General features: G+C 51.8%; 1 protein-coding gene across 1 annotated transcript; it reads right to left on the reverse strand.

The window, feature by feature from the left end:
• Nucleotides 1-2,483: 2,483 nt before the first annotated feature.
• On the reverse strand, nucleotides 2,484-6,599 carry PDX1 (pancreatic and duodenal homeobox 1). The gene is made up of 2 exons (XM_074154753.1): nucleotides 6,203-6,599; nucleotides 2,484-2,872 (listed from the first exon to the last, which is right to left on the reverse strand). Exons 1-2 carry the CDS (start codon nucleotides 6,597-6,599, stop codon nucleotides 2,484-2,486), a joined length of 786 nt encoding a protein of 261 aa, XP_074010854.1.
• Between the last annotated feature and the right edge of the window lie 14,136 nt (nucleotides 6,600-20,735).

Here is a 20,735-nt window from a genome sequence, read left to right on the forward strand (position 1 = left end):
CCAGCACGGTGCAGGGCTGGCTGCTCTGCCAGAGGAAGATTACCTAAACTTTTACCTCTACAAGGTTCCAGACATGGTTTGATTCAGTTATTGTTAATTTTTCCACTGATGAGGTTGTAACTAAGAAAATTCTTTAAAGAAAAAGACTTTATTCGTTAACACTGAATCATGCAGGTCTGATTCTACTTCCACTCATAAAAATACCTTGGCACCATGGTCAAACAATTCATATCAATTCTGCAACTTCTTTTTTACAGCAGTGCAAGGAGAAAATCGAAACTGAACGTGTTATATTAGAGAAAAGGCAGGCAAAATTTCAGACACCATGTGTGCTGTTTACCTAGGGCAATGCACTGTACAATTCTTGGCAGAAAACTGTGGTATTTTGTGTGATAGACTTGTCTTTTTTTGCAGCTAGACCTATTTTTATAGCAGCCCCCGAATTGCAATTTCAGTGCCAGAAATTGTAAAAGGTACGTGGCAATGGTTGCACTGCATATTTCCAGTGACAGGCTGATGCTAATAAATAATGATTGGAAATACTGTGGTTTAAAAATAGCTTTATGATCCCCAAAAGTTTGATAAATGTTACTTTAATTAATACGGTGCTTTGCTTCTTATGCTGAACAGCTTTATTTGAATTTTGCTCATATAATCATCAGTAAAGTTCTCACTCATTGACTGCGTTTTGATGAATAAGGTTATATAGGCTTAAATGATAAATTTCTCAGGCAACTTGCAGGAAAAATGACCAGAAACGTCCCTGTTAGCACACACATCTTGGTGCCCCCAAAGGAAAGAAAAGCAATAGACGAATTACACCTTCAGCTCAAGTCTCCAACTTACTGTTAAAAGTCTCATGTAAGATGGAGGGGAAAAAAAAAAAAAAAAGAGCGAGCCGTGGCAAGCTGCTTTCTCTCCCCCTCGCTTCAGCCGTGGGACTGGGAACATCCTCTGGCCAGGGTGGAACAGGCCCTCCTCCTCCTCTTCCTCCTCCCATGGCACTCCCGGACCCGCAGCGCGGGAGGGACTGTGGCGGTCCCCGAGGGATGCTCGAGGGGCTGCTGCTGCCGGGGGCAGGTCTGGAGCCTCCCCGTCGACGAGAGGAGGCAGATTCGCCTGACGCACAGCAAACCCGGGCAGCTCCTGCCTCCTTCCCGCCGCTATTTTCCATTTCTAGTTTGGGTGTGATTTTTTTTCCCCGCTTTGTTGAATTTCCGCCACCGTTTTAGGCGGTCGCTGGAACAGTTTCCCGTGTACAAAATGCCTGTTCCTGCCCCTGTCGCGATGGGGACGATTTTTCTGGCAACAGACGGGCAGGAGCTGAAGAGAAGGCAGGCTGGGTCCGGGACGGTCGCCGGCGGAGCCCCAGTTGTCCGGCTCCAGCCCGGGGGGGGGGGGGGGGGTTGCAGGCTTTCCTGCAACCCAGGCTGGGAGCTGCAGGGAGGTTTCTTTTCTCCGAGGCAGAGTTCGAGCTTGTGGGAAAGGAGGAAGGGAGGCAGGAGCTATTCCCCAAAATAATGTCCCTGGGACCAGCCCTACTGCGCCAGACACTTCCCTCTCTCGGCTCGCAGCCCGATCTGCCTCTGTCCCCTGACCGGAGATCACCCGCGGATTTTTCTGCCGCATCCCCGGGCTTGCGGCCACCCCTCGGGGTAGGTGAGGGCAGCCCTGCGCCCCGCGGAGTCTCCGCCGCCCGCCGCGGAGCCGCTGGCGGAGCCCAGAGGAGGGTCTGGCTACCTGTGCCGGTCATGGGGAGCCGGTCATCAGGGGAGACAAATCCTGCCCGCAGGACAGTTGGGCTTTTTTTTTTTTTCTGCCTTTTTTTTTCTGCTTTTTTTTTTTCTTTTTTTTTTTTCCCAAAGGCAAAAGAAAACGAAACAAACCAGGTTCCGGTTTCCAAAGAAGCGAGTAATAGTCCTAGGGGAGTCTTCGGTAGAGCCGATGCTCCGGGGCCTGTGGAAGGGACGAGGACCTCGTGGTGCCCAGCCCCGGGAAGGTCTGGGATGCCCGGCTCCGCGTCCGCGCTTGTGCAGCGCCGGGCACGGCGGGACCCGCGCGCCGACCGGGCAGCCGTCCGCGGTGAGGCGGCGTGCTCTCGCTTCTCCCCCGGTTTCCAGACGGCTCCGTGCATCCAGGGTTGCAGACACCGCCGGTGCCCGCCCGAGATCCTCCTTCCCCGGGAGAAGCTGCCCCGGAGGGCCCGCTGCGGCGTGGGGTGCCCGGCGGGAACGAGGCCCGGCTCTCCGCCTTCCCGGCGGCTCGCTGCGGGCCGTAGGACCGGAGAAGACCCCAGTGAGCCTTTCTTTGCTAGAGCCGAACACCTTTCATTTAGTTTTTGCAGGAGGGGAGTTTCGGAGGGGAGGCACCGAGTCTCCCTGAGGGAAGGTGGACGAGGGTCGGCCACGGCGCGGCGGCGGGCAGCCGGCTCTCTCCTCTGTCCCATCCGCTTCCCCGGCCCGAGGCATGGGGCTCCCGGCCGTTCACCGAGAGTCCTGCTGCCTTCTGGGGGCGAGGCTGGGGGCCAGCAGGTCCCTGGAAGCCCCGGAGGGCAGGTTCCCGGGAGGGCACGGCTGTAGATCCTCCTTGCCTTGCAGCTCCCCGGAGGACACCACACAGTCTTGCTCGGGCTCATTGTTGCTGCCCGCCCCTCGCTTTTTGTCCTCTTCCTTCTTCCACTTCATCCGCCGGTTCTGGAACCAGATCTTGATGTGCCTCTCGGTCAAGTTCAACATGACAGCCAGCTCCACGCGCCGCGGCCTGGAGATGTACTTGTTGAAAAGAAACTCCTTCTCCAGCTCCAGCAGCTGCGCCCGGGTGTAGGCCGTCCTCGTCCGCTTGTTCTCCTCCTGCTCCACCACGTAGGACCCCCCTGGAGAGAAGAGACAGTCAGCCCCGGCCAGCCCGGCCGCCGCCTCAGGCTGCGGGGGGCCACGATCCGCAGCCCTGCGCGATGCGGAGGACACGCTGGGGGAAGCAAGTGGGGTGAAGTGACAGCCTCGGGGAGCCCTCCAGGCCGCGCACAGCGAGACGATGCTGTAGGCGGCTGTCAGGACTGCTGCTGTCTTATTTTGTAACAATTTAATATTTTTTAATAATAATTTGGTGGAGGTTTTCAGGGAAACGCCGTCCCTTAAGCCGGGGGAAACGCTCAGGCGCCACCGTTTGCGTGTCGCCGAAAGCTCTGAAGGATCCAAGACCTGGCAATTACCGAGATTCGCGTGAAAAGAAAAAGAAAAAGAAAAACGGAAAAAGAAAAAGAAAAAAAGAAAAAGGAAAAGAAAAAGAGAAAAAGGAAAAGGAAAAGAAAAAGGAAAAGAGAAAAACAAAAATAAAAAGAAAAAGAAAAAGGGAAAAGGAAAAAGGAAAAGAGAAAAAGAAAAAGGAAAAGAGAAAAAGAAAAAGAAAAAGAAAAAGAAAAAGAAAAAGAAAAAGAGAAAGAAAAAGAGAAAGAAAAAGAGAAAGAAAAAGAAAAAGAAGGAAAGGACAACCTCAAAAAACCGTAAACCAAACAAAACCAAACCAGAAAAAAAAAATAAATTAAAAAAACCCGCAAACTAAAGCAATAACAATAAAAAATGGTGGTTTTGTGTGACACACACGCACAAGCGGCAAAACAAAATATAATTATTTTAAAAAATGAAATTAATATCTCACCTCTCCCGTAAAGGACCTGGAGGAGAAGCCACCCCGCCAGCGGAGGGCCCACAGGCGGTGGCGGTGGGTGGCGGGCGGCTCTCCCTGACGGGGCCTCGGATCGGGCCTCCGTCCTTTGCACAAGCCGAAAAAAAGTGGGGAGAAATTCCACGGAACAGGAGATTGGGAGCCGCGCGGGGTCTCCCAGGATATCGCCACGGAGAAGCCCGGGGCCCACGGAGGCTTCGGCCCTTCCCCGGCCACAGGGACCCCCGCGGGAGGCAACGGGACGGGCACCGACGCGGCTGCCGAGCCGGGAGCGGGACCAGAGCCGGGAGCGGGACCGCAGCCCCTCCGTTTCTCCAGGTTGGTGAAACTTTGGATTTTTCGTTCCCGAAAACAGCGGCGGCAGCGGAATCGCCATTCCCAGAGCGGGAATCCTTGCGTGGGCACCGGGGCGCGGGTGGTACAGGCGGCGGCAGCGAGAGTGGCCGGGGGCGAGCACTGAAACTCCGAGCTGCTGTGGCCGGGGCCGGGAGCCCAGCCGGGCACGCTTTTGGTGGCATCATCTTCTACAGGGCACAGCCAGCCAGACGTTTCAACAGGGAGCTAGGCGGGCTCTCCCGCCACTCAACTATTCCCATGATTTAATATAAATAATGTTCATAAATACAAACCTATGTATATAAAACTATGTGTGTATATATACATATAAATTATATATTAAAAATATTTGTATATACATAAAATGCGTATAAATATAAGCCTACATATATACACCTACGTGTGGGTATGTACCTGAAAAAATGGTTCTGTTACGGTAAAGTCCACCAGTGCTACCGGGAGGCGGAACACCGGGGTCTGTCGGAGGGGTCGCGGCCTCGCCGTGCCCTTCCCGCGGGACGGGGCGACCCTCGGGAGGCGGCCGGCAGCTCCCGCGGGCGGCGAAGCCCGGAGCCGGGCACGGCGGCTGGCACCGGGCCGGGCTCCGCTGCGGCCTCTCTGGGCGCCTTTCCCCGGCAATAACAACGCAGAATTCCCCGCGGAATTAACGGAAGCCTGGGTCCCAAAGGTTTCCATAAAAAAACCCCCACATCCTTAGGCTCTATAGTTTGCAATATAAACCGTGCAAATACACCGGGGTTTGGCTACCAGCCTCGTGTAGCGCCCGGCGCAGCGCTGCGCCCCTTCCGCTGTCCGGGCGTGCGGCGTCCACCCGCATCAGGAACATGCGTGCGTGTGCTCGCACACACATCCCAAGCACAGCACAGCCCTTGCCCGGACCTCCCGGGAGAGCTGGGAAGGGCAGGGAAGGGGTTTCGGCTTTTACGGGAAAAGTTTCGTTTTGCTGCGTGGTTTGCAATTCCTCAGGTATTGGAGACAGGGAAAAGGGGGCTAGTTTGAGAGTTTGGCTTTATCTATTCCCCTCCTTCCCCCTTCCCCCCCCCCTTTTTTTTCCTTCCTCCGAATTCATTCAATACAAGGAAAACGATCTGATTTCCTCTTCCCCCCTCCCCTGGCACAATCTCGGCCGCCGAGTCCGCGGCGTGGAGCAGCGCTCCTCTCCTCTGCCCGGCGGATGCGCCTCCGTGGGGGCTGGGGAACTGGGGACCCTCCTCTGTCCGCCCCATGCAATTCCCAAACTGCTTCGCCGTGATTTTAATACTCCAGTCCCTTTTTCAACTGTCTATTTGAACAAAGCCATTAATATAATATTTGCCGTATAGGCGTGACAAAGGCGCAGGACACGATAACATTGTGCAGGCAGGGACAGAAATATTGTTGGGCAGCGGAACTTTCTGCCCAGATAGAGTTTCTTCCCCTCGCTGGCAGCTCTGCTTCGTTTGTGCATTGTTTCCCCTGCCCTGGGTTTTCACTTGGAAAAGGTGCAATTACGGCTAAAACCCACCGGGGAAGCAGGAGCGGGGTGGGACGGAGAGGTCGGGAGGGGAGATGGGCTCTGCCGCCCGGCCGCCGGGGAGAGCCGGGGGGGGCAGCGGAGAGGGGTAAGGAGGCTGCCCCGGGGTTTCGGGTTCTGCTGCGCGCGGGGACGCGGACGACCGGGTTGTACCCTGCCCTTGCCGCCCTGCCCGCCGCTTCCCCGCCCGCTCCACCCCGCGGGTCTCTCCGCGCCCCCGGCCTCACCCTGCGCGGAGCCCACCGCGCCCGCGGAGCGGCAGCACTGCTGAGACCCCCTCGCTCGGCGGGGCGGCAGCGCTCGGGAAACGCTGCACGTCGCCCCGACTTGGCGACAATTAGTTAATTGGTGAAAAATAATTCGTTAATAATTGCTTAGGGCTTGGGCAGCGCGGGGCGCGGCGAGCCCTCCGGCGGGGATCAGAGGGCCGGATCCCACCCCGGCGTTCAACCCAACGGTAATGGCCCCACAGCAGTGGGTATTGGGGGGCTGGCTGGGGGGAAGGAGCGACCCAGGGAAGCGACCCTCCAGGACCTCGCCACGCTACACCCGAGCGGCGGCAGCGGGGCCGGTGCAGGGGAGAGTTCCTGCCCGCTTGGGAGGGAGCGAAGCGGCGAGGCAGCGGCAGAAGGAGGCGGTGGGTCTTACCGGTCCACTGTCCCTTCCAGGCGTGCGATTTGGTGGACTTCATCCAAGCGAAAGGCACCTGCACTCGGGGCTCCTCTATCGCTCCCGTGTCCGCCCCATCTGCAAAAGGCAGCGCGTCCTGGTGGGGAGGAGGAAGATGAGGGTGATGGTGGTGATGGTGATGAAGGTGGGAGACCCCGGCATCCTCTGTGATGGGGGGCACCTCGTAAGGTGAAATGTCTGGCGGGCTGCCTTGCTCGAGAGCTCCTAAGGCGCCGGGGTAAGGAGTCTGCTGCTGCCTGCCCATGTACAGGCAGGCGGGGGGGCTGGGGTTGTAATCCTGCGCCTGGGCCCTCTGAAACGCACACGACTCCTTGTAGAGCTGCGCCGAGGCGTAATACTGCTCCTCGGTGTTCATGGCGAGCGGGGCCGGCGCGGAGGGGAGGGGAAAGGGGGGGTCTCGCAGCTTAGGGACACATAGGGCTGCTCTCGCTCCCGGCGCCCGGGATGCCTCTTTGACAGCTCGCCGCCCCGCCGGGCCCCGCCGCCCTGCCCGGCTCCCGCCGCCTCCCCATAGGCGCCGCTCCCCCCACGTGAGCCCTCCCGCAGCCCTCCTGGGCGGGGCGCGACCCATAAGAGGCCACCCGGGGTGGCCCCGGCCACGCAACCCCCTACTCCCCTTAACCGAGCAGGTCCCGGGATCCCCCCGACCCCGCCACTGGGTGCCGCTCCTTGCTTCGGGGCGAGGAGCCCTGCGGTGGGGGTTTTGCGGGGTCAGGGGATTGCTCCGACGTGCGGGGCGCTCCGGGAGGGATGGCCCCTGAACCCACCTTTTCCCTCCCCATCTCGCTTGCCCAGGGGCCGCTTATCCCCGAGCCCCGCCCCAGCACGACCCGAAGAGGAAAACCCTTGGGGAGCCGAGGCGGGGGGGGGACACGGCTCCTGGAGGGGTTTGGCACCCTGGGACTTTTGGCTGCGGGGGCATCTCCGGCATGGATGCGGATGCCCAGGGGCGGTCAAGGTGCTCCGGGGGTCTCACCCTCGGGGACATCGGTGTGCCGAGGCCCCAGGAGGAGGCAAGGACCGGCTTTCTGCCCTCTTGCCCCCTGCCCGGGGGGATGTGGCCGGCGGGGACCACAATGCTATCACCAGAGCGAGCGATAGTCAGCGGATTGTTTACCCAAGGGGTAAATTTGGGAGCCTTCCCCGCGGCTTGGGCTGCAATGTGTTGACCCTCGGAGATAATCTGCTCCGAGCTGGTGCCGGTTGACTTGGTGACGAGGCTATGAGGAGGCGGAGAGCTACCGAAAGGGACAAAGATCATTTCCCTGCCTCCCTTCGCTCGGCCCGGCGGCCACTCTTGCCGGCTCGGGGGCAGGCACGCTTCCTATTTGCCCGGTCCGCCTGCTCTCACCGTCTCTTCCACCGGCGCCTGCCCCTGGCACCGGGGCTCCGGCCGCCGCCGTCGGGGCGCGGAGCAGCCGCTCCGTCTAGGGCGGCCGCGGGGAGCGGCGCGGCGGGCCCGGGTGCGGGCGGCTGGGCTCGGCTAAGCCCGGCCCGGCTCGGCTCGGCCGGTGGCGATGCATCCCCTGAGCTGGTGGGGCAGGAGGCTGCCGGTACCTCACTCCTGCGCCCGGTTCCGTGGGATCATAAACCCGCCCAGTCCATTACACTTAAAATGAGTTTCCGCTCTTAACCCACGCGCGTCCCCCATCTCTTAGAAAGCACACTGAGCCTTTGATTCAATATTGAGCCATTAAGCGATTGCTTTCCCAAGCCATTTAACAGCAGCTCTTATGGATAAATAAACAAAGGAGGCTGTAAACCAATTATAGTGCGGGTAGTGAAAAAGTATTTTATTAGCGGGAATTACCGATAGACATCGCTGCTGCTCGGGCTCCCCCCGCCTGGCGCCCTCCCTCTCCGTCCCCTGGCATGCCGGGCGGGTACGCGCCCTGCCCGGGTCTTGCAGCCGGTGTGCGGCCGCAGGGGATGCGCCGAGCCAGGAGGGCTCCCTCAGCGGTGGCCCCCCACCTTTGCTCAGCACCCCGGTGCCCGCGATGCCTCCCCTGAGGTCGCTTGGAGGCACGGGTGTCCTTTGATCCGGAGACTTCTTGTGCACCGACCCCAGCCCAGCACCTCCAACCCCTTCCCCTGGGCTGGGGGCTGCGTGCCGGGAGACCCCCAGAGATCTGCTCCCCGGAGCATTTACAGCCCCGGGTTTTCCGCGGCGAACCGGCGCGGATAAACAAACGCGAGGCTATAAAACCCAGAGCAAATTGATTCATCTCCAGGCAGGACCATTACCCGGTGTCTTAATGCGGTCCTCTCTCTATAACGAACGTTTCTAAATAGAGCAAACACTTCCCCCTCCAAAGCAAATGAATTTCATATAATTTGGAGCTAATTCTCTTTCATTCTGCCTGCGTGAGCAGGCGATAAGGGCACCCTTTGCCATGCTAACAACAAGGCGGAGGGCTGCTGTGCAGGAAAAGGACCCCGCTGGGTATCCCGGCACTGGGGACCCCGGCCGGGCCCGGGGTGCAGTGATGTCCGGCAGCTGGGAGGGTCACGTCATGGGGAGCTGAGTCCGGCCGGAGCCCGAGCCCAAAGATCACCGTTGCCTGCCTCCTCCTCCTGGGATGCAGACACTGAGATCTGGCTGAAATACCCCTCCGCAGCTGTCGGTCCCCAAGCGAACCCTCTGAGCTACAAGTGGGTCCCACCTCAGTGCCGACTTGGTGTGGGAAATGGACGTGATGGAGGAGGCAGGTAGGAGTGATGGGAGCAGCCTCGCTTGCCCCAAAACCAGGCTTTGCAGACACCGCTGTGCTGACTCGAGGCAAAAGTCTCCCTAAATGATGTCCATGCACATCGCCTTGGGCAGTCACAGCAGTGTGCACATGAGATACCCCACTCAGGTCGCCTCCCAAACTCCCAGAATTTTCTCCTCTGGGCATTTTCTGAGCCGTGTGGATTTTATAGTCCTCAATTAATTCCCCCACATCTTAAGTGACCCCTGCAACCTTATGTAATTCTTGTGCCAAAGTGTTCCCCAGACTAGCAGCCACCAGCTGAGGCACCGCCACCCTTTGCTGACCTTGCATCTGGCTGCATTTATTCAGTACTAATTCTTCAACCAGAAGAGCCTTGAGATGGATAGGCACAATGTAAGAAATTAAAAGGTGCGGCATTACCTCTTTAGCTCATATGTGGGCCTTTATGAGGCCAGCAGCACTTGAACACTTTGAATACTGAGCCCAGGGACTCCATTGTCATCCCCAAGATGGGAACTTCCCCTGCTCTGACTCCTCAGGTCTGCGGTTTTGGCAGGCTTGGCGTGACAAGAAACTTGGCCATCCTCAGCCTACAGGTAACCATGCAAAGGAAAGACAGCTGATACAAACATGTTTATTCCCATTGATAAATGTACAACAGAGTTTTAACCACTGAAAAAAAGAAAAGTAAAGGGGCATATTGCACACTATAACAAATTAACAATGGGTTGGGTAGATTCTCCATCATCTTAAAGCCTGACTGGATGTATGCAGCAGTTCAGCTGGAGAACCTGTACTTCACCTGTGGTAGGAAGTTTTTATGGACCATAGAATTTCCCAGAGATCTTGGGGATATCTATGGCTGCCATGTTTAGATCACCCAGCTTCATCTGTGGAGCTGGAAAGCTTACACATCCAGCTCTGCATTGTATCTGATGCATAAGCATGGTCCCACAACTATTAACACAGTTGTAGTTCATGCTGAGAATAACCTCAACAGATCCAGGTTGTTTCCTCTAATGGCACTTCACTCCTTTGAGGACACTTTTTTGGACTATTTAACACTCTCACTGAAGTTGCTGTGAATGTCTACTTGGAAGGTAAATCCTTATAGCAAGTCTGTTATTCCAAGAGGTTAAATAAAAATTAATCCATGAGTCTATATCAGTAATGCTAAGCAGTGCAAGCATGTTTAAGTTATCTTCAACACAAGAGCAAGAACTCAGATATTCCAGCACCAGTAACAAATGTTTTAGGTACCCAGCTGTTGCCATCCTACAGTAAGATCATGCAACAACCACACTGCAATACTTGACTTACTATATTGGATTCAAGTGTCTTTTAAGGATTTATTAAGGTCTGATCATGTTCTTCTAGCATCATGTTTGCCTGACAGAGAAGAGGTTGCCTGCATGGTTAAGCCTCAGTCCGAATTAGATGAAGCCTAAACTTTACAATATAATACAAATGCGGCTGAGTGCTCAGTCCTTTGGAAAGCCAAGACACATACCCAATGTGCTATCTATGTGGTTTTAAAACGTATGCCAACATATACAACATATCTCTTGAAATTCAATGGCACTTTCAATGATCTTATCTTAAACAGTTAATTTAGGAACTTAATCTGAGTCACTGTGTTTTGAAAGTCTTGTCCATGTCTTCCCAGTAGTGCCTGACAGACATCGCTGCAGGCTGCTGAGCTCAATGAAACATAAAACCATCTGGACACAGCAATTTTGTTTTTGTTTTTGTTTTTCCTAGGAAAGGTGGCAGGAGCAATTTGTTTGCCCTTCAATGCAAATAGTTTGTGAACCTCTACTCAATTAGTTCCCTTTCCTGTTCTGACCTTTATGGTTAGACTTGATGATCTTAAAGATCTTTTCCAACCTAAATTCTATGATTCTGTGACCAATGGTAGTTTCATCCTTCCTCCCACATCCCTGACTAACTTGAGTACAAATCAGCAAGTAGTTCAGTCACATGTCCTAATAGTAATCTGGTTTGATTTTTTATATCTGCATAATATTTGATGACTTCTTGGTGCTCAAGTGCTTTTCTGCAATCCATATTTTTACCAAAAAGAAGTATTGAAGGTGAGTGGAACATACTCAAAATAATCTCTCTTTCTCTTCCAGTCATGCTCAAACCAGCACAGCGAAACTGTATCCATGGGAAGGGCTGGCAGTGGGAGAAGGAGAAGTCGACTGGGAAACACAGCTTTCCCAGGGATTGATTTTTAACCCCCCACCACGGCTGTATCTAACAGAAAGGTAACCTTTCACAAAGCTGGTTAATAATCAATAACCATGTGAAAACAAAGCTGTCTTTCCCTCTTAGCACCAACGATAAAAACAAGAGCACGAACTATTCCACCTGCCTTAAAGTAACACCGCTTCATCAGCTTGGTTTTTTTTTTTTTTGGAAGAAGCTTTTTTGGTCTCTGAGTGATTCTGCAATCACACACAGCAACTTCAGTTTGCTCTTTCCAGCACGCATCAGCTTCTTCACACTGTACGTGTGGGCCACGTCTTGAACTGCATGAAGACACATTTACATAAGCCATTTTGAATAAGACTCTGTCCAGGAAATTTGTAGGAGAGTTGCCTTGGGAAAGGCTGACAGCAGGAGAGAATCTTACATGCGGAGTTTCTTTTTACACTTTCTCCTTTACACCTTTTAATTTTCCCCCTGATATTCGTACTTTAATTTTCTGGTAGGAATATTGCCTATCACCAGGGAAGCACAATTTCATTGCCTTGTAAGAGGAATTCAAGAGTTTTGAATTTCAAGAGTTCAAGAGTTCACTTTAAAATACTGTGAACCTTTCCACTGAAAACACAGCAATTTCATGTTGTCTGTCCCACACAACTTTCTATTTTCCACTTCATGTTTATTACACCAGATAGGAATAGAATTTTTTTTAGTATATATATGTATATATTCAGATAGTTACAGATAGAGGAATTCAGGGCAGAGCTATAAGCCAGAGAGAATTCCTCCTGCTTGCGATTTCTCCTAGACACCAGGCTCTTCGGGGCAGGGCAGGTTTCGGGCTCAGCTGGAGCCTGGCTGCGCAGGTGGCACCTGGCAGTTCTCACCATGGCCCTCCCCTCTTGTTTGTCCATTGTAACTTTGCCGGACTTAACCATTTGGGCTGAAATTTTCCATTCTGTATCTCCGCCTCTCACCAAACACGTGGGGAAATTTTCCTTAAAATTGTTTGGACTGGTATGAAAGCGAAGGCGGGAAGCAGCGATGCACTGGGGCTGACTGTATGGGGAGGGTGTGGGGTCACTGCCTCTGCAGGTCTCTGAAAACAAGAGCTATGTACCTATGGCTGATCCCAAACTGGAGTAGAGGACTGGAATAGATGACATCCGCAGACAGTAATCCTACCCTATTTTTACCCTAAACAGCATTTTCCTACCCTATTTTCTTCACTGCTGTGTTTCTTTGCTTGATTTAAGTACATTAGAAGTTCTGCTGGGATGTTGTCCCACAGTAAGGTCCCTCCAAACCAATCTCTCTGTGCCAAGTATCCTACATTTAGTCAAACTCTGAACTGCTGCACATCACCCAGGCTCCAGAGATACATCTTAAAACTTAGTGGCTAAGCCCTTTACAACTTCTTTCTACAGTGAACGCATCCCTGCCCTAGGTCTCAGTACTGAACGAGAGCTCACTGTGTTGCAGTCATGGTACTAAGCGCAGGACAACACGCTGGAGGAAAGGGATGCCATCCAGAGGCACCTTGACAGGCTTGAGAGGTGGGCCCGTGTGAATGTCATGAAATTCAACCAGGCCAAGAGCAAGGTCCTGCATGTGGGTTGAGACAATTCCAAGCACAAATACAGATTGGTCAGAGAATGGATTGAGAGCCGCCCTGAGGAGAAGGACTTGAGGGTATTGGTTGATGAGAAACTCAACAAGACCTGAAAATGTTCACTTGCAGCCCGGAAGGCCAACCGTATCCTGGGCTGCATCAAAAGAAGTGTGGCCAGCACATTGAGGGAGGACATTCTGCCTATCTACTCCTGGAGACTCAACCTGGAGTACTGCATCCAGCTTTGGAGGCCTCAGTGCAAGAAGGATCTGGATCTGTTTGAGCTAGACCAGAGCAGGGCCACAAAGATTATCAGAGGGATGGAGCATCTCTTCTATGAAGACAGGCTGAGAGAGTTGGGGTTGTTCAGCCTGGAGAAGAGAAGACTCCAGGGAGACCTAATAGCAGCCTTCCAGTACCTGAAGGGGGCCTACAGGAGAGATGAGGAAGGACCCTTCATGAGGGAGTGTAGCGATAGGATGAGGGGTAATGGTTTTAAACTGAAAGAGGAAAGATTTAAGTTAGATATCAGGAAGGAATTTTTCACTGTGAGGGTGGTGAGGCACTGGATCAGGCTCCCTGGAGGTGTTCAAGGCCAGGCTGGATGGGGCTTTGAGCAACCTGTTCTCGTGGGAGGTCTCCCAGGCACCAGATTTCATTCTCCCCCTCTGTAAACTGATACCTCATCAGTCCTGGAGGTGCTGTGAACCTTTCAGACCCCAGAGCCCAGCGCTAGGAAGGAAGCGCGAGGAAACCTGTCCCCTCTAAGCATGGGTGTAATAAAATCTGCAGTGAATAAGTCTTGGACTTGAACATCTCAGGAGAGACAGTAGAACGAATGCAGAATTGGTTTAAGTGGGCTTTGTCTATAACATGCTATAAGTGAGAGAGGAGTCCTGGAAAGGACCAGGAGGAGGGCAGAAGACAAAATACCACCTCACACAGTATGCAGACGACAGCATCAACTGAAGCTGTTCAGTCAACCATCTTGCTGGTATTTCCTTGCCTGTGTAATACAGTGCAATGGGCCTAATTCTTATGGTCGCCCAACAAAGGAATAGAAATGTATCTACACTTTACATGTCCAATCAGTTATTAACACAGGTTGAATTTTAATTATTTAAATAAATAAATAAATATTATTAAATTAAGAGACATCTGCTCTCTGAAAACTTTTTAGGGCCTCTCATGTTTTAACAAATGAAGGAAAAAAACCTAGAACCTTCTTACAGTTAATTCACAAACACAAAAATAAGCAGTACCAATTGAATAACGCAGATTGCTCAGCTGCATTGTTTTTCTTGTGTATATAAAATAATCTAAACATTTATTGTGCAGGATAACTGCTATTAGCTTGCTTATTTATTTATAATAAAATGTTTCAAGTGGAATTTAGTCATGTTAAGGATCCATGTAGCCTCAAATATTTCCACTTATCTCCAACACTCCTCTGCTCCACTTTGGTCTTCAGCTGGCCTTTCTTGCCCCTGGCCTTGCCTTGCTTTCCCTTCCCTTCCCTTTCCCCACTTTCTCTTTCGCTTGCTTTCTCTTTCACTTTCTCTTTCTCCATCATAATCTTTATAATTGCATTTCCATCTAGTACTTCCTAGTCCCTTATTTATATATTTGTTTCCTTGTCTTTGTATACTATTTCTGTTCAGTATTTATATGTTTATATCTGTGTTATATTTGCAAGTTAACTCCAGCTCAAGTTTGAGAAGCTATAATTTAAACCCACAATTACGTAGCAGACCAAGAAAAAAATCAATGTCTTTACGGAGCGATGATGAACTGTACACACATAATGGGTATAAATTTGCACATTTAACTGAAAGCTTGATTAGATTTTCCTTCTCTTAACGATGCATGTAAGTTTTATTGCTCCTTGCCTGCACACTGGAAAGCACATTGTCAGTGACTGAAATGATTTTATGTACCTAAACGCCACCTGATTTAATGCATCAGCTGACAAGGACAAAGACATTGATTAAATGTCCTGCCTCAGGTGTCCAGAAGGCTGGAAAAGGCAGTCTCCTCAAAATAACCAGTGAAACTCCACCCAGTAATCATTAACTCAGTGTTTGGTCCAAGCCCTAGGAATAACAAGAGGCTTTAAGAAACGTCAGTCAGGAAACACTTGGTGTGATTTAGGAGATGAATTGGTCTTGTTCCTTCAGAGAGAGTCAAATGGGAAGAGTATCGCCTGGTGAGCAAGGAATGCATTGGGCTTTTGGTCCTTGGAAGGGCACCTCTGGACCTGGCACTTAGCGAGCAGGTAGAGAGCCCCAGGGTGCACAGTGGGCACGGAACTGTTTGGGAGGGGATTGTAAAACAGTGGAGCTGGAGTAATATGGAATGACAGGGGAAAGAAGAAATTCCAGTCTGGTTCCTCTCAGTTTACCCGAATTTGTAAAAGCCCTGGACTGTCCTGCTCTTGACCCAGGTGGTGTCTGCAGTGCAAAGGAACAGAAGGCGGCTTGAGCCATCGGTCAGAGGCTCTGCTGGGTACACCTAGCCACTGGGTGCCCAGCCAGGCACGATCATTAGATCTTTGGATTTAGGGCTCTTCTCATATACTACATCTGCAACAGTTTTTCACAGTCAATAAAATCCACATGACATTGCAGAAACCTTGGTGAGAGTAATTTCATCATAGCAATCAAAGGAAGTGAGACAACATGTTTTAGTAAAGAAGCTTTCAGAAGCTCCACAGCCATGAGGGCCATGTTTTCCCAACATCAGCTCAACCTAGGAGACAACATCCTCTTGGGGTAATGCACAGTCCAAAGACCCAGAGCAGACCAAGGCAGACAGAGTCTTCAGGCACCTGCCTGAAGAAATAACCCCAGTGAAAGAGTTCAGGTCTCCTATCCTTTCTACTGTCCTATGAAGAGATCACTTCCCCCTCGTTGTGGTTAGGAAACCTCCAATTGAATAAATGAGAGCTACAGTTGCCAAAATCAGCCTCTTAAACTAAATGATCCTCTTGTGAACCTCAAATGAAATCAACTACTTTAGTGCTCAACTCATTTGTGCAGCAGCACCGTTAATATGGTCTAATTTATGGAGTAGCCAGGTTCTAGTTAACAGTGCAAGACAGGGTAAGAAGGCAATTAGTGGTCTATTTTCTATGCACATTGGAGCAGAAACCTGTATATAAAGGAAGTTCTTCTGGCAAGCACAGCACGCTAAAAAGCTTTCACCTAAAATTATATAGCCTGACAAACAATATAAAAAAGTAGATTACCCAATAAACAAATAGCATATCAGCCATTTATACAAAACCATACTACTTAGACTCTTCAAGCTTGAAACGACTGTGTGTTTTTTCCCGATTAAAATATTATGATGGTCTATGCATAAATTGTTTTAAATTCAGATTTGATATCATTGTGTTTTCAAAGCCTAGATGGATTTAACACTTTTCCCAAGATGAAGCATTAGCTCTGCGTGGATGTGGAAACAACTCCAAGGATTTCCTTCCCCTCTGGAGCCACAAGGCCTGGAACTGGCAGCCTCTGGGGCTCCGGTGCCCAAGCGGGAGCTGAGTAGGAGCAATGGAAGGGATGTCAAAGGAAACAATCTCTTCTGTAGGTGAAGCCACACTGCAAACACCCTCTGTGCCCTTCCCTGTGGTTTCACCCAAGCCCCTCGTGCCTTTTTTTTATCAAGGTAGACATAGACACTCTGTGAGCCCAAGGGGAAGAGTAGCCAAATTAATATTTAGAAAAGCAGAATTTCCCGTTCTCCCTCTTGCCATCCAGTGTTTTGCACCTGTGCCATGTGCTGCTTCCCACCTCAGCCACACCTCTCAAACCAGGCCCTAGCACAGGTCCCTCTGTCTCCATGTCCCTGCCTTGCCAGCACCTCCTTTTTTACCCAGGGCTGTGCGTGTTCCCAGTGTACAGCTGCAAAGGTGTTTTGATCCCTCCTCGATGGGAGCAGCAGGGCTGGGTTCTGGAGGGTGCTGGCTGCAGACCATAAAGCTGCACGTTTTCTGCAAGTTTTTGCCTGTTGGGCAGGACCAGGCAGCCAGCCAAGCCCTTCGGAGACAACGTCCGAGCCGTACTCAGGAAAGGCAAAGAGCCCCTGCTAATCACTGGTTCGACACAGGCCCCAGGCAGATGGACGCAGTGTGTTTAGTGCATGAGTCTTCACCCACTGCAAAGGGACCACCTAACTCAGGCTTGGACATCTGTAGTTATGTGAGCGAAATCCTGCCTATGCGTCTTGTTGTTTTAACTTGGTATTATCTGTTAATGAAGAGGCATGGACAGCACACTCATGCTTTGGTGCTTGGAGAGAAGGAAGAGGTGGGAATTTGTGCCCAAAGCCCTTAATCTGTTTCTAAACACTGCCATTATCACAGTGGGAGCAATAGCCTGATAGAAGCATGCCGTGCAAGGGGCACATTCTCCCGTTTCCTGCTCTGCACTCCTGGGTGAGGCTCGTACGTGAGTGTATCAGGCCGCTCTCATGTCCCTTGCTCGCCTGCTTTCCACCCCACAGACACTTGGGACTGTGCCTGGAGCCTGAGCCATGCCAGCCGCTCGGGATGGTCTCGGGGCAACTGAGCAAAACTCCTTCCTTGCAGAGGTCACGCCATGCCCAACCAGACAGCATCAGCCTCTCTTCAGTGGATAAGGAATTGGCTGGATGGTTGCATCCAGAGGGTAGTACTCAATGGCTTGAAGTCCAGATGGAGAGCAGTGACAAGTGGTGTCCCTCACGGGTCTGTGCTGGGACCGATACTGTTCAACATTTTTATCGACGATATAGACAGAGGGATGGAGTCCACCATCAGCAAGTTTGCGGACGACACCAAGCTGTGTGGTCTTGTCGATACACCAGAGGGACAGGATGTCATCCAGAGGGACCTGGACAGGCTGGAGAGGTGGGCTCAAGTAAACCTCATGAGGTTCAACAAGAGCAAATGCAGTTATGCACCTGGGCCAGAAAAATCCTCGCTATCAATACAGACTAGGGGATGAGGTATTAGAAAGCAGCCCTGAGGAAAGGGACTTGGGGGTGCTGATGGATGAAAAGCTGGACATGAGCAGGCAGTGTGCACTTGCAGCCCAGAAGGCCAATCGCGTCCTGGGCTGCATCAAGAGATGTGTTGCCAGCAGATCCAGAGAAGTGATTCTGCCACTTTAAACTTCTCTGGTGAGACCTCACCTGGAATACTGTGTGCAGGTCTGGAGCCCTCAATATAAGAAGGACATGGACCTGATAGAGAGGGTCCAGAGGAGGGCCACCAAAATGATCAGGGGGTTGGAGTACCTCTGCAACGAGAACAGGCTGAGGGAGCTGGGGTTGTTCAGCCTGGAGAAGAGGAGGCTCCGGGGAGACCTCATAGCAACCTTCCAGTACCTGAAGGGGGCCTACAGGAAGGCTGGAGACAGTCTGTTCACAAAGTCCGGCAATGACAGAACAAGGGGCAATGGCTTTAAACTGGGAAAAAGCAAATTTAGATTAGACATTAGGAATAAGTTCTTTATCATGAGGGTGGTGGAACACTGGAACAGGTTGCCCAGGGAGGTGGTTGAGGCCCCTTCCCTGGAGACATTCAAGGTAAGGCTCGACAAGGCCCTGGGCAACCTGGTCTAGTTGGGGGTGTCCCTGCTGACTGCGGGGGGGGTCGGACTAGATGACCTTTGAAGGTACCTTCCGGCCCAGATGATTCTATGATTCTATGATTCTCTGCCATCAGAGGACAGCATCCTCCTGGCAGTCACTGGCCAAATGTCCTACTATCTCGCCACTGGCATATATTCAACCCCCACTAAATGTCTATTTGTCAGCTGCTCTGTGGTCAGGGTATCACTCTTGTGCTTTCAGCCTACGGAGGCAAAGAGGGCTCTCACAAGGTAACTCTGAGCTCAGCTATCCTTAGAGAGCATTAATGTGCTTGGTGTAAAGTCAGACAAGTTCCCTGTAACATGTGGCTGTCCCACAAGTTTGCCAACAGCTTCCCTTTATGACCCATTGAGGCCTGGAGGAGGATCCCCTTTGCATGCTGTCTGCAGCCTGTTTTGTGAAAACCATCTGCTGTTTCAGACCTTCACTTAGGTCACTGCCCCTGAGCAAACCACTGTATTCATTACATGGCAAACATCCCTATCCTCAGAGCTCACAGCTAATATCACACCCGGGTAGCTATCATCTGGGGCAGCCTGGGACAGCCAGCTCCCAGCTGATAGCAGCTTCTCAGTGACTTAGATTTCTGTCAGTAGTTGTGTGGGAAGCTCTTCCCATGCTCCAAGATGCTTCTGAATAATGTCGTCTCCTCTCAGCACTAGCTTTCTGGCACCCAGACTTCTGTCCAGAGCTGGGCAGTGCATGGAAGCTACCACGTAAAGCAGGTGTCTCCACCATACCAGGAGTGAACTCCCCCTGGGAGTGCTGCTGCCTTACGGCATGACAGAAATCAGGGATGACATGCCTCGTGCCTCCACCTAGACCATCCCTGCGTCCTTCTGCAACAGCCAGGCAGCCACGAGCCACTGCACATCTCAAAGCATGGGCTCACCCATGTGGACCTGGCAGAACAGGGTGGATGTGAGCAACGTGCAGCCCTAAGGGTGTCTCAGCTAAAGAGGAAAACAAAGAGCATTTCCATCTACCAGGCTGGGGAAGACAGAGCTGTTTCTTGTCTCAGGAAACAACACAGAATTTTACAGGTTGTCTAAAGTCAGTCAGGTCACCAAGGAGCCTGAACTCCTCCCAGAGACGCTTCCCTTTCCCTAGTATCCATGTGGCCAGGCACAGAGGAGGAGAAAGTCTCCTTCCATAGACTTCCCTGCAGATCCTCTGCATGGACATGAGAAACACTAGCTGACACGCACAACGACCAGGCACAAGTCCATTCTGCAGTGGAAAGATGCTCTTAGAGCAAGTTGATGCATCACCCTTTGCTCTTGGACTTCTTTGAAGAGAGTTTTTTTGTTGTTGGTTGATTGTTTTTTCTCCCAAGTAGAAAAAGAGCCCGGGCCAGGAGCTTGGTGTGATCACCTGGGTCAGGTCCTGTGCTTGCTGCCTCTGGAATGTACTATCAGCCCAAGGCCTTGGACTAAAGACCGGTCTGAGCCTTTACATTTCCCCTACAAATGTTTCCTTGCACCTACCCAGTAGGCAGCAAGCAGAAGCCTCTGATACTCTCACTCGGACACAGCACGATCTGATTGCCCGGTGCACAGCAGGAACACACTGCTGGCAGCCTCTGCCTCTTGTACTGATGTGCAGCCCCCCCAGCCCCAGGCCCTAAAGGTAGGAGCCTGAGGTGTCAGTCCATCCATCTATCTGCTGCTATAGGTCTCAGAAAGCAGGTACTAAACATGCTATATCTAAATAAAACTTTTGGGATTCATCTGGCCAGAAGTGGTCCACAATCCAGTCTTCCCATGCTCTCTTCAGAGTCAGCAGAGAGAAATGGCCACAAGGGATGCAGTTCCCAACATTTTCAGATTAATGCCATTGTCCCGCGAGCCTGGGGCGCCTAGCTCAGATCCTGAAGACACTTGGAGTAAAGTGATATGAAACCCCTACTGGTTCCTACCATGGGTTTTGTTTGCTTTGTCTTTGTTGTTTTTCTGATAAGGTGAGAACTATTTCTGCCAGCTGTACAGAAAGCAGGCCAGGGGCTCAAAGTGGTTTCCTGAGGTGAAGATCCTGGACTCACATTTCCAGATGAAAACCTGTAGGGTAATGGCCGTTCACCAGCCCCTTAACCATCTGTATCAGAGGCATGGGGTGCTTTTCTCATCCTGTAGCAAAGAGGTACCACGGTGCTGGGTGGCTTTGGCACCTGGAGTGATGTCTATCTGTGCACACGCTGCCTCAATGTTCCTGCCAGCTCAGACCTCTTCTCTGCATGAGGTCACTTCGCAACACATTAAGTCCTTCAAAAGGGCTGACAAGGTGTTAGCTCCTACTGAAAGAGTAGATACTTTCA

Source organism: Numenius arquata, chromosome 1, assembly GCF_964106895.1.
Source record: "Numenius arquata chromosome 1, bNumArq3.hap1.1, whole genome shotgun sequence".
Classification (NCBI taxonomy): domain Eukaryota; kingdom Metazoa; phylum Chordata; class Aves; order Charadriiformes; family Scolopacidae; genus Numenius; species Numenius arquata.